At 37.6% G+C, this 14,389-nt stretch overlaps 1 protein-coding gene across 1 annotated transcript in view; it reads right to left on the minus strand.

The window, feature by feature from the left end:
- DMD (dystrophin) overlaps positions 1-14,389 on the minus strand; it is a 2,084,073-nt gene that overhangs the window by 1,469,919 nt on the left and 599,765 nt on the right. Inside the window, 2 exon segments of the mRNA NM_001003343.1 lie at positions 6,963-7,144; positions 7,857-8,045. Coding sequence (NP_001003343.1) covers positions 6,963-7,144; positions 7,857-8,045 — 371 coding nt within the window.

The raw sequence follows: 14,389 nt of genomic DNA on the forward strand, positions 1-14,389 counted from the left end.
GCCATCTACAAAAAGCCCACAGCAAATATCATCCTCAATGGGGAAACACTGAGAGCCTTTCCTCTAAGATCAGGAACACAACAGGGATGTCCACTCGCACCACTGCTATTCAGCATAGTACTAGAAGTCCTAGCCTCAGCAATCAGGCAACAAAAAGACATTAAAGGCATTCACATTGGCAAAGAAGAAGTCAAACTCTCCCTCTTTGCAGATGACATGATACTCTACGTAGAAAACCCCAAAGACTCCACCCCAAGATTGCTAGAACTCATACAGCAATTCAGCAATGTGGCAGGATACAAAATCAATGCCCAGAAATCAGTGGCATTTCTAAACACTAACAATGAGACTGAACAAAGAGAAATTAAGGAGTCAATCCCATTTACAATTGCACCTGAAAGCATAAGATACCTAGGAATAAACCTAATGAAAGAGATAAAGGATCTATACCCTAAAAACTACAGAACAATTTTGAAAGAAATTGAGGAAGACACAAACAGATGGAAAAATATTCCATGCTCATGGATTGGAAGAATTAATATTGAAAATGTCAATGCTACCCAGGGCAATTTACACGTTCAGTGCAATCCCTATCAAAATACCATGGACTTTCTTCAGATGGAACAAATCATCTTAAAATTTGTGTGGAATCAGAAAAGGCCCCGAATAGCCAGGGGAATATTGAAAAAGAAAACCAGAGCTGGGGGCATCACAATGCTGGATTTCAAGTTGTACTACAAAGCTGTGATCATCAAGACAGTGTGATACTGGCACAAAAACAGACACATAGATCAATGGAATAGAATAGAGAATCCAGAAATGGGCCCTCAACTCTATGGTCAATTAATATTTGACAAAAGAGGAAAGACTGTCCACTGGAAAAAGGACAGTCTCTTCAATAAATGGTGTTGGGAAAATTGGACATCCACATGCAGAAGAATGAAACTAGACCACTCTCTTTCACCATACACAAAGATAAACTCAAAATGGATGAAAGATCTAAATGTGAGACAAGAATCCATCAAAATCCTAGAGGAGAACACAGGCAACACCATTTTTTAACTTGGCCACAGCAACTTCCTACAAGATACATCTATGAAGGCAAGGGAAACAAAAGCAAAAATAAACTTTTGGGACTTAATCAAGATAAAAAGCTTCTGCACAACAAAAGAAACAGTCAACAAAAGTAAAAGACAACCTACAGAATCTGAGAAGATACTTACAAATGACATTATCAGATAAGGGCTAGTATCCAAGATCTATAAAGAGCTTATTAAACTCAACAGCAAAGAAACAAACAATCCAATCATGAAATAGGCAAAAGACATGAACAGAAATTTCAGAGGAACATATACACATGGCCAACAAGCACATGAGAAAATGCTCCGCATCACTTGCCCTCAGGGAAATACAAATCAAAACCACAATGAGATACCACCTCACACCAGGGAGAATGGGGAAAATTGATAAGGCAGGAAACCACAAATGTTGGAGAGGATGTGGAGAAAGGGGAACCCTCTTGCACTGTTGGTGGGAATGTGAACTGGTGAAGCTGGAAAACCGTGTGGAGGTTCCTCTAAGAGTTAAAAATAGAACTGCCCTATGACCCAGCAATTGCAGTACTGGGGATTTACCCCAAAGATACAGATGCAGTGAAACGCTGGGACACCTGCACCCTGATGTTTATAGCAGCAATGGCCACAATAGCCAAACTGTGGAAGGAGCCTCAGTGTCCATCAAAAGATGGATGGATAAAGAAGATGTGATTTATGTATACAATGGAATATTACTCAGCCATTAGAAACAACAAATACCCACCATTTGCTTCGATGTGGATGGAACTGGAGGGTATTATGCTGAATGAAGTAAGTCAATCAGAGAAGGACAAACATTATATGGTTTCATTCATACAAGGAATATAAAAGATAGTGAAAGGGATTAAAGGGGAAAGGAGAGAAAATGAGTGGGAAATATCATTGAGGGTGACAGAACATGAGAGACTCCTAACTCTAGGAAATTAACAAGGGGTAGTGGAAGGGGAGATGGGCGGGGGGTTGGGGTGACTGGGTGACGGGCACTGAGGGGGGGCACTTGACAAGTTAAGCACTGGGTGTTATACTCTATGTTGGCAAATCAAACTCCAATTAAAAAAATACAAAAAAAGAGTCTCTTATGGTTTATTTTCTTCTCTCCCCCCCTTCTCTTATGTTCATGTTTTCTTTCTTAAATTCCACATGAGTGAGATCATATAATATTTGTCTTTCTCTGAGTGACATATTTCACTTAGCAATACATTTTAGCTCCATCCATATAATTTAAATGGCAAGATTTCATTCTCTTGCTGGCTGAATAATACTCCATTGTGTATATATACACATACATATATATACACCACATCCCCTTTATCTGTTCATACTGACATGCTCCTTATGAAACATTTCTAAGTGTTTTGATTATAAAATTTCAACCTTAAATGTAATTTCAATCACCTTGAACACGTTTCCTTATTCCTGGAGAAAACACCCATAATCATATCCTTTGGGGAAACAATGAACAAGGCAATTATAATAAGATGGAGAAAAATATGTATGAGGCAAAGTAGTAACCATAATGGTATAGCTAAAATAATTAGCGCATGGCTAGTCATCTTATTTACAATGGTGATCATTCTTTTCATTTTATAATTATTTTGTATTCACAATCTACTTTTTCATATCCTATCTCAGCCAATATATTTTTTGAGGTGTGCCAGGTACACAGTAGAGCTGCTGCTGTTTTAACAATCAATAACTAGGAATCACAAAGGGAAGTATGCTACCCTAGTTCACATAAATAGGTATTTAAACCTTATCCCTCAGGCAAATCAGAGTAGATGTGGGGAAAGGTAGAAATAAGAGCATCTTGTTACCTCCATTTTTTTTTAAAAAAAAATCCTTGTTTTGTTTGATAATTATTAATGGTTTATGGGATGAATAGTATTTCCCAGATGCACCCTGTGCACAACCTGTACACATGGCTAACATCTATTTGTATGAGGCAAGGATTTCTATTTCCAAAGCAAAAAGGATCCTGACTGTGAAAAGGCAAAAAGAGAACTAAAATAAATAGAGCACAAATAATTTATAAATTAACTGTTGGGCTAAGATAGCAGACTATACTCAGGTATTAAAGACATGGCATCTCCTACCTGGGTTACTGCACTGACCTTATTACTGTCCTCTATTCCTCCAGTGGCATTACTGGTATTTCTTTTACCTGTCTCCCCCCTACTTAAAACATTCTGGTGGTGGGGCACCTGGGTGGCACAGTCGGTTAAGTGTCCAACTCTAGGTTTTGGTTCAGGTCGTGATCGCATGGTCATGGGATCGAGCCCCATGTCAGGCTCTGCACTCAGTACAGAATATGTATGAGATTCTTTCTCCCTCTCTGTCTCCCACTCCCACTTGTGCTCTTTCTAGCTCTCTCTCAAATAAATAAATAAATCTTTTAAAAAAACCATTCTGGGGGCACCTGGGTGGTTCAGTTGGTTAAATGTTTGCCTTCAGCTCGCATCATGATCTCAAGGTCCTGAGACTGAGTCCTATGTTGAGCTCCCTGCTTGGCAGAGAGCCTACTTCCCCCTCTCCTTCTGCCCCTGCTCCTGCTGTCTCTCTCATGCACTCTCTCTCAAATAAATAAATAAAATCTTTAAAAAACTAAAATGAATAAAGTAAATTTAATTAAAAAAATATTCTGGTGGCTTTTTCTTGCACTTATGCTAGGACTCGAAGCCCTTATCTCTTACCCTGACTGACACCACCATAAAGAGGAGACTCTTGCCTCTCTTTTTACCCTGTCTCATACCCTGGCCATCTAACTTGCCCTCCTGCAATTCTCCACTCACCCTAACCTTCTGCTCCCTCTAATAAGCCAGTTGTTCCTATTTTAGGGCCTTTGGCTGTGTGTTCTCCCTAAAATGTTACTCTCCTCATCTGTTGTCATTCAAATTCAAATTAAATGGTAATACCCTGGAAATAACACTCTTGGATCACAAAGGCTAAGTATCATATACAAATAAGTTTTCTGAAAAGATTAAAAGGTACTATAACAGAGCGATGCCTCTCCCTCCTTTCTCTTGTGTGTGTATGTGTGTGTGTGTGTGTGTGTGTTTAACAGCCTCTCTAGAGCTTCAAGAGATCTTTGACTTCACCTCTCATGACCAAATATTATATCCTCAGTGCCTGGAAATGTATCTGGTATCTTGAGGCACTCCATTAATATTTGTTAAGACTTGCGTGTGTTTGTAGAATTTTATATATATATTATATATATATATAATATATATAATATTCAATGAATATGCATCATATATAATTTTATTATTGCTGTTAGATATGTTGGTAGATAATATACATAACTGTCAAGTGTAAATATTTGCAGATCTTAGTTATAAGCTTATTTCTATTCCCAACTAGTTTTTTTACATTTGTTATAAGATCGCAACTTGAGAATTCTAGCATGGCTTCAGTTATATCTCTTATGTCTAGACAATCTTTATCACCATTCCTCTCATCACTAAACTTATGTTTAGGCAGACATCATGCTTGTGATAAGGTCTATCCACACTCTGTCTTTACAAAGGAGAGAGATGAGAAATGTAGACTGATTCATTTATCTTTACTAGCAACTTACCATGCCTTCCTACTCCATGGTAACCATAGGTTTGGAAACAATAGGTGATGTTCCATATGAAGCGCATCATCAATATGGTCATGATAATAGAAAGTGAGCAGGTAGCAATTTATAAAAGCATGAAATAAAACCTAGAATTATTTTTTTAAATATTGACAATATTCTATTGTCATAATTAGCTTTTTGGTTTCTCAAAAAAAAATCTATTGAAGTCAGGTCCAGCATAGTTTACATAATGGCTTATCTCATTTAGAATTTAATAGGTTTTATGCATGAACACACAAAGTTAGTGAAGGGGGTATGGAAGACTTACTTTTACAAACTCACAAAATATTTCTGATTTTGCTTTGCAAAATAATACTTTGTGTATAGATACTTCAACAAATTGTCCAGTTCTTTACTTTACTTTACTCCTACCTGGGTTACTGCACTGACCTTATTACTGTCCTCTATTCCTCCAGTGGCAAATAATACTTTGTGCTACAGGTGGTTCCCTATTGGTGTCTCATTTTCAAAACTCTATGTTTTAGCAAAAACTATGCTAAGAGGATCCCCTTGCCTTACTAATAATCATTCCAGAAGCTTAAATACAAACCAAAGTGTTTAAAACCAAAGTGCCCAAATCTTTCCTCAAGGTAAACTGGTTTTTGATGTCAATCTTAGCTAAGGACTGATGTTGCCATTTTAGCTTTTCCATCCTCCAGTGGGAAGGGAGTGAGGAAATTACATACATACCTACACACATATGTAGGTATGTGTGTGTGTATATGTATGTGTATAAATATGGATGTGTGCACTATCATACATGTATGTGTATCTATCTATACTGTCATCTAAAATCTAATGGTAGATATCCCTTTAAGATGTTTTTTATTTATTTTTTATTTTTTTAAATATTTTAATTAAACTTTTTTAAAAATTAAAAAATTTGGGATTTTAATTTTAGGTTGAATTCACCTTCTCTTGCAACTCGGTCTCAAACTGCAATTAATTAATTGACTAGCATGAACACTTGGTGTCATATTTTCAGTCTTATTTAAAAAAAAAAAAGGACTGAGGAACAATGGAGGTAATTTGCTTTGTTTAAGTTGCACAGATCAGTAAAAAAAGAAGTTGTAACCTGAAGAAGGTTGGGATATATGGCCACAAGTAGGAGGCTCTACATTTTATAATTTATGATGATAAATGGGTGAGATAAATTAGTTGACCCTTGGGCATGGGTATGGAGCAGACTCAAGAATTATAATACAGCTGGTGTAACTCTTACTTCCAGAGTTCGCTGCCATAATCAAAATGATCACAACGGGGGAAAATGTCAGGATGCATAGACTAGCATCTCCCGGTTTGGAATACCAATATTTGTGAAAATTCTATCCTATCTATGCTTTATTTATTCTTTCAAAAGACATGAGTTTAAAAATGTGTTTCTCCCCCTCCCTATTGTCACACTATAATTTAGTACTGAAATAGCAATCTTCCCAGCATATCTAATGAGTTTCTTTGGTCCTATTTTAAAGCTTTTAATCTTCATAAATAATAGCTAAGTAAACTTAAGGCACTTGGACAATTTCTTTAGCTTAATGTATTCAAATCCACAGTTGGCACTTCATTTCTTCTCATTTAAAAATAAATCTATCTTGTCTCAATAGGCTCTACATGAATACACACACCTAACAATATAAATCAAAGCAACACTTCCAGAATGATGAGATCTACTTGTTACCTTTAGAAGAAATATGCCATTTTCAGAAATGTCTCAAAAATTCTTTTTGGATAAAGTCAATATATATTCTTAAAATAATTCACAACCATGTGGTGCTCACATAAGGATTTCCAAACACGAGAAACATTTTTTTCAAGAGGATTTCCATAAACACATGAGAAACTATTTAATATTTTGAGAGCTTTTCCTTCAGAAGAGAAATTTCCTGTCAACTGTACCTAATAGGTGATTTTATGTGCATGGCTTCCTTTTTCTACTTTTGTGCCTTTCATATTCGCATTTTAATTTTTGGAGAAAACTGAGAAAACGTTAACCATGACACCCATTTTTGGCAACTTTTAAAGCAGAGTTCTGCAGATAACGGTCCTTCTACCCAACAGCTCCACATTAATTACAAATGTGAAACATGAAATCTAACAGACATCAAAATCCAACCAAAACATCCCCTAAAACTGAGCTACATGCTTTAGGAACAAACTGAGGATCCCAACTTAAACAAGAAACTACACCTAAATAATAGTAAGATTCCAAAACTCCCCATTTTTAGGAATTAAAAACAAAGACTTACTTGCTTTGTTTTTCCATGCTAGCTACCCTGAGGCATTCCCATCTTGAATTGAGGAGATTCATTTGTTCCTGCACTTCGGTTTCTTCATCTTCTGATAATTTCCCTGTTCCAATCAGTTGACTTCCCAGTTGGAGAACATTACCGACCCGTCCCTGATGGGATGTCAAGTCCATCATATATCCCTGAGAGGAAAAGAAGGTAAAAAAAGTTGATAACTTTAGATCAATCCCTACGGATTTCTAATTTTATTTTATTTTTTGCAATTCTTAAATTTGTAGGCCTTTTAAATTAAATGCCCAGTGAAAGGATTTCATTTTTTATTTAAGAAAACCCAATATTGTTTTTAATATGAATTAAGGGCAATTATTAGCTTAGGTCACCTTCTGCAGAAGCAGAGCCTGAGATAGGGATTTGTGTGCAAGGAATTTATGACTTAAAAGCTCCCTGGGGTGGGGTGGGGGGGAGCTCCCAGGGAGACCTGCCAAGGAGCCAAAGTAGTAGAAAACAGGACAGGAAAGGGGCAGAAAGCAAGTGTATTGTTTCAGGAAAAGTCTCCCCCTGTGGGTAGAGCTGCCTGATAGGACATGGCACTCTGGAGTGTGAGTTATACTGCAGCCCTGCCTCCACCCAGGGGAATGGAGCTGAGCTCTCGTATCCCTGCCAAGAGTCACTGGCAAAATCAGATCTCAGCGACTTCAAGCATTGCCCTTCAAGGCAGAACTTTAAATGCCGGCTGATAGAATGTTGTGCTCATAAAGTTATTCATTTCCATCTCAAAATAAAAACTAAATTCTCCAAATACAAGGATCGTATAGAGTCACTGAGATAACAGGAGAGACTTGGCCATTATGACAAGTCATGGGCATTGTTTCAGAAGTCCATGCTTCACTGTACCTCATGAGTATGAAATTGTTCTTTCACTTCTTCGACATCATTAGAAATCTCTCCTTGGGCTTGCAGTGCATCCTCAGCTGAAAGAAGCCACGAGAGTACTTCTTCCAAAGCTGTTTGATAACTGTCCAGGTTTGCTTCGGTCTCTGTCAATGACCGGCCAAATGACTTGTCTTCAGGAGTTTCCAAATGCTAAACAATAAAATAAATTGGGTGTTATATAATTAGTATCTCTGCAGATGGTTCCAGTACATTACACAATAAATGGAATGAAATATTTAAAATGCTAAAAATGTCCACTTACATTATCAGAGATGAGGACAGCAGACATATACAAGAGCAGGTCTGCATTTTAACGTCATACAAATATACACACAAATTCTCACATGGTAGTTGAAAACCATGTCAAATTAATAATCTATTAAAGCTTTCCTGGATTACCATAAGGAGTGAATTAATACACCATCTCTTTGTGTTGGATTTTAAATCCTACTAATGTCCATCCATAGGTAACTGTTTTCATTTTATGTTTTCAATCCTTTACATATATACATTATTGGCATTATATTTACATACTTTTGCAATGGCATTCAAGGAAACATCTCTTCCCAAGAGTTGGGAATAAAATATCTGAAAATGTAAATGGCAGAAAAACTATCAGTATGAAAATAAGTGGGAAGAGAAAGTAAAATGTACAGAGAAACACCTCATTCACACGTGTGAAATTTCTAACAGTATGATTGATCACTTCTATAAATCAAGCTTTTATTTCCAGAAGGCCATGGTTTCAGTAGCAAGATATTATCTTAGGAGAAGTAAAATATGAAGTCTTTGCTTCCACATTTAATTAGCAGGATGTGGGCAGCCCAGGTGGCTTAGTGGTTTGGCGCTGCCTTCAGCCCAGGGTGTGGTCCTAGAGACGCAGAATCGAGTCCCACGTCTGGCTCCCTGCATGGAGCCTGCTTCTCCCTCTGCCTGTGTCTCTGCCCCTCTCTCTGTGTGTCTCTCATGAATAAATAAATATTTAAAAAAATAATAACAATTAGCAGGCTGTTAAGTATTCTGTTAAGACTCCCAACAGTTGTCTTGAAGCTCTAAATTTTTCCTGTAACCACAGAGCTGAGAACAACAGGAACAAACTGGCCATGATTCTAAAGAGAAGGTCCAGGCCGCCTATGAAGGCACTGCTAAGAGGGGACCGGGTTTCTGGGCCCACCACCCTCTACCTAGCTCCAAGGTGGAGAAGAAGAAAAGCATGGAGGCTGAATGGAGAAAACTAGTGAGAAAAGATTTCTTCGGAGTAGCTGGAGCATCATACATGTCCGTACCTTCTCCCCACCTTGTTCCAAGTGATGGTGACATTAGAATCATCGCCTGGAGAGGGCAGTGTAGTTCCCAGGATAGAATACTGACTTCTAAACCTTGCCATGTTAGCAGGGATCCACAAACTATAGGACCAGTACTACCAGGTGACAGGATAGAACTCTTGGGCGAACCTCTGTGTCGGCTGCTTTAGTATTAGGGCAATTGTCAATGGTTAGAATTTGAGCAAATAAGAACATCTGCGTGAATTTTTTCTTTGGGTCGAGTGTACTCGTGATAGGTGGCCAGGCTTCAAAAATCCTGCTGAAGTAAGGGACACAGACAAACCGCTGACATAGATAAGGGGAACAAAGATATTAGAGAAATATTTGGAGAATTTTCTGTACACCCCCAAAGACAGCAAGCAAGTCCTGTGCCCTAACAAAGAGGGTTCTGGAAAGGAAACAAAATTCAGTGTAGAACACCCAGAAGCTACTTGGGAGACTTCATGATCGTGCCTAAGGAAAAGATTCATCCTTTCCATGGCTTTCTTCAGACATGTTTGTCTTCAATTTCTAGTCACTCCCAATGCTGGGCCTTACCCCACTGAGTTGCCAGCACAAACCTAACTGCTCTTCTGATAAATGCTCCAACTTTAAATCTTTATTATTATAAATTTCTTCAACCAGTAAGTCCTTTAAGATGAAAAGACATAGGGGAAGGTGTGTGGTGTGATATTTTCATCAAGTGATGTGCTCTGCATCTGTTTCTAGAGAATTGGCAGAAACATGTCATCCTAAGTCAAAATCACACAACTCTAGGACTTCACACAGAGCATAAGTACCCTGAGAGAGCTAGTTGCATGGGCCCACCTCCAGGTCAAGGCAAATTTCTGAAGGTCTTAGGGGTCTGAACAAATTCAATGATGTATCCCTTCTTTCCACTCCTAGTTGCTATGAATAATAAATATCAAAGTCAGCATTAAAAGGAGAAAAGTCCCAAAAAGGAAGCCTGGGAGATGTATATAGACAGGACCAGCTTCATGGCTATGCAATCTGAGTAGCTGTACAGTGCCCCAAGGCAAGGTGTCCAAGAAGGACATCTTGCTTGTTTTATCTGCTTCTTGACTTCACCATCTTAATATCCTTAATAATTTTATCTCTGAACATGGGTAATACAAGTGAAGCCTGAGAAGGTGACAAAGTATGCACATGCACAGAGGAAATAAAGTACAATATATATGTCCACCCCCATTTACATACAGTGTTGTTGATGTTCCATGAGCAGAGAATGCTGGTGGACACAGGAGATGTGGGGATTTAGCAATACTAAACACGAGCGCAGGGTAAGTAGGTCTATGAATGAGTGAGGGCACTAACAGCCCAGGAACTCATGCTTTCTAGGTGAACCTGAACTTGCTTCAAATGCAGAAAGAAGGCAATTCTATGAAAACATGAACTAAAGAGCCCTTCAATATCCTTTCTTACTCATCTTTCTTTCCTGTATTAACTAACCATTTAGGCTGAAATTGATGGCACAGAAAGAAAGGGAAAGGGCAACAACCCATGGTTCCTTGTTCTTTTTTTTTTTTTTTGGTTCTTTGTTCTTTTCATCCTTCCTTACTCATCAGAATGCTGAAAGTTGACAGTATTAGTAGAATGTGAACCTATCAAGAAGTAAAATAAAAACAGCTAAGTTGCTTTTGCAGTGTTTCCACATTAAGAATGAAATACATAGGCACGTACAAGTTACGAAATACAAATTGTGTAGTGCTGGTGATTCTGCATGAGTTACATGGTCTTATATTTGCATTTACAACTGCAATTGCACAATGTAACAATGAGCAGTAAAACTCATGCTAATACTTTAAAATTTTAATTTTCTTTATTCAGTATAAAGCTAAACAGCAAATAAAAAACACAAGGGCAAGTCAGGAAAGAGAGACTGTGGAATAAAGGAAATGGCTTTATATTTTAACTTTAACAGCACTTTCATTCCTGCTTTTTGAGAAAAGGGTTCTGTATTTCATTTTTTGTTGTACTGCACCTTGTACAGCCAGCCTAGGTAAAGGAAAAAAAAAAGTACATTTCAATCCTGGCTATTTTGGCTCCTCTGGGTTACAGGTGAGAGGAGATAGGTGCTTTATTATCATGTACAGTACAATGCCATTGTAAAACCTGGGGGCTTTGGAGGCAGTCAGTGTTTGAATCTTATCTCTGGCCTGAGGTCTTGTCACCCTGGGAAGGTTACTTAGCCCTATCATTAGCCTTAGTTTCCTCCTCTGTAAAACAGGAACAATATTACTCTCCTAAGAAGACTGTGGTAAGAATTAAAGAATAGTATATAAAGTGTTTAGCAGAATGCCCGACCTTGTGTAAGAACCCAATAAAGAACGAGATAACTGTAATTATTATTGTATTTATATATATATAGATAAAGATATAGATATAGATATAATATATATGCATAAGAACCATTACAAAACACAATCTGCTCCACCTTACCTTCTTAAGTCACTGGTCAGACTGAAAGCCAGAAAATTATTGTAGCAAAAAATGATCCAAAAAACTTCTAAGAGTAAACATCAATTAAATCAAACCTTTCTGAAACTTGGACATCAACCTAGCTCCTACATAAAAGTTCAAAAAATCATTAGTGATCTTGATTTCAAAATATCTTCTCAAAATGATAAATTGTAAACAGCACTATCACTCAAGCAACACAAAACTACATTCTCCCAATGCATAATTTGGATTAGAAAAGTAAACACTCCCATGGTTAGATAAGTGGATAAAGAAGATTTGGCATATATACACAACAGAATATCACTCAGGCATAAAAGAGAAGGAAATCTTGCCACTTGGGACAACATGGATGGACCTAGAGGTACTATGCTAAATGAAATAAGTCAGACGGAGAAAGACAAATACTGTATGACTCCACTTATATGAGGAATCTAAAAAACACAACAGAAACAGACTCATAGATACAGAAAACAAACTGGTGGTTGTCAGACGGGAGTTCGGGGGGGATGGGTGAAATAGGTAAAGATGATTAAGAGGTACAAACTCCCGGTTCTAAAATACGTAAGTCATGGGGATGTAAAAGACAGCACAGGGAATACAGTCAATAATAATATAATAACACTGGTAACAGATGGTAATTAGACTTATTATGGTGATCAATTCATAATGTATATAAATGTCAAATCTCCAGTTGTACACATGAAACTAGTATAATATTGTATGCCAACTACACTTCAACAGAAATAAACACTTCATGATTTACTGATATTTACAGAGGCTTGAAATTTTGGAGATAATTTTAAAAGGCAAATTTTTACAGTCAAGGACATGATGTCTAGTACTCATAAATTCTGAATCTACAAGTTTTGCCTGAGGATGTTCATAAAACAAAAACTTTGCAAAGATCATCTTATTAAAGCTAAATTCAAACATGAATAAGCTATGTAAAGTAACACAAATAATTCAATTAATCATTATTTACATCCATAAATTCACCTCTACATATATAGAGGATTACAGTCAAAATTGTCAGCTGGGCTCTGAGTAATTCTTTGTCTAGACCACCATTTTTCAAATTTGTTAGTCATGATCCACCAGTGATTCATGAAGTCATTTTAGTGGGGCATGACCAGGAATATTTTAATGGGTCATGACCAGTAATATTCTATCTTAAATTAATTAAAGTAAATAATATTAGTCTGTGTTATTTATATTAAGGATTAATACTGTTTAGTGAATTTTTGTTTCAGATATGCATATATATGTATCTATGTACATATGTGTATGTATATATGTTCTGGATCAAGACGAAAAAAATCATTTCATATAGTTCATAAAACAAGATTAGAAACCATTCTAGAATTTCAGCACAAGTGAATCCATAATAGAAGAAATGTACTTGAATTTCACATTTGCCCGTTTTTAATAGAACCCTTGAAACAAAGCACATTCTTTACAAACCCATCTCTAACAATGGTGGTTCCCAAGCTCCTTGGGAGCTTCCCAGGCATAATCTAAAACTGATCCCTGTATGTGGAGGGCAGGGAAAGACCAAATAAAGAGGCAGACTACTCCAGATTGGTAGATGGCAAGTTTATTTTTTTTTTAATTTTTATTTATTTATGATAGTTACAGAGAGAGAGAGAGGCAGAGACACAGGCAGAGGGAGAAGCAGGCTCCATGCACCGGGAGCCCGATGTGGGATTCGATCCCGGGTCTCCAGGATCGCGCCCTGGGCCAAAGGCAGGCACCAAACCACTGCGCCACCCAGGGATCCCGATGGCAAGTTTAATAAGCAAGGGAACTTACATACAAGCCTTGTTTATACAGAGATCTTAACAGGGTCCAGTCACATGTATTGTCCAGATGGGCTCCATATCACATCACTCTCTCAAGGCTGCATCCCTGGAGCAGCTCAAGGAGTGGGAAAGGCTAGTGGAATACACATTACATGGACAGGGGCAGGGGTGAGGGGACGAGGGACGTCCAGTTGCCACGGTCCAGCTCAGGGGTCAACAGGCCTCCCCCAATGTCCTTTCAATGACCTCCCCCAACAAACAGAGAATTTAGAAACAGAGAATTTAGAAATGTAAATTTAGAATTTACATAGAGATATGTAGAGAGGCTAACACTTTTGGTTTCAGATCCCCAAAATAAATATTCATTGCCACAGTATTTTATATTTCACCTAAGCTTGTAGCTAGTTCATACATACCATGGCAGCAAAGGAAATTTTCTAGGAAACTTGATCTTTGCTTTTTTATGGACAATTTATGCATAAGAAAGCGATACCAATCATTTCATGAATGAAGATGCCAGTATCATCCACTGGAACTACTTTTTTTCCCCCAGGCTTCAATCTTATTTTAATTTGTCTTTATCACAGTGGTTTATGCTTCTCTGCAGTACATCGGGCAAATAATGATTCAGATGAGAGGCCTCGCAATGGACGGATGAAATAATTCTGGTGGTTTTCAACATCAAGAACATTAAAATTTATCCAACATTATCTACATACTTCAGAGGCTTAATGATTGCACTTTTGCATGAAGACTTACAGATATTGTCACCTACGTTCCTTGCAGATGTTGCTATTGCATAAAGGTGGAAGAGTAGAGAGGAGAAAATTAACTAAGGAGGGAAGACAAATGAATCTATGTGTTAATCCTGCAATGCCTAGGACAAATGTCTGGAAACTGATTTCCAGTG

This window comes from Canis lupus, chromosome X (genome assembly GCF_011100685.1).
Source record: "Canis lupus familiaris isolate Mischka breed German Shepherd chromosome X, alternate assembly UU_Cfam_GSD_1.0, whole genome shotgun sequence".
Taxonomy (NCBI): Eukaryota; Metazoa; Chordata; class Mammalia; order Carnivora; family Canidae; genus Canis; species Canis lupus.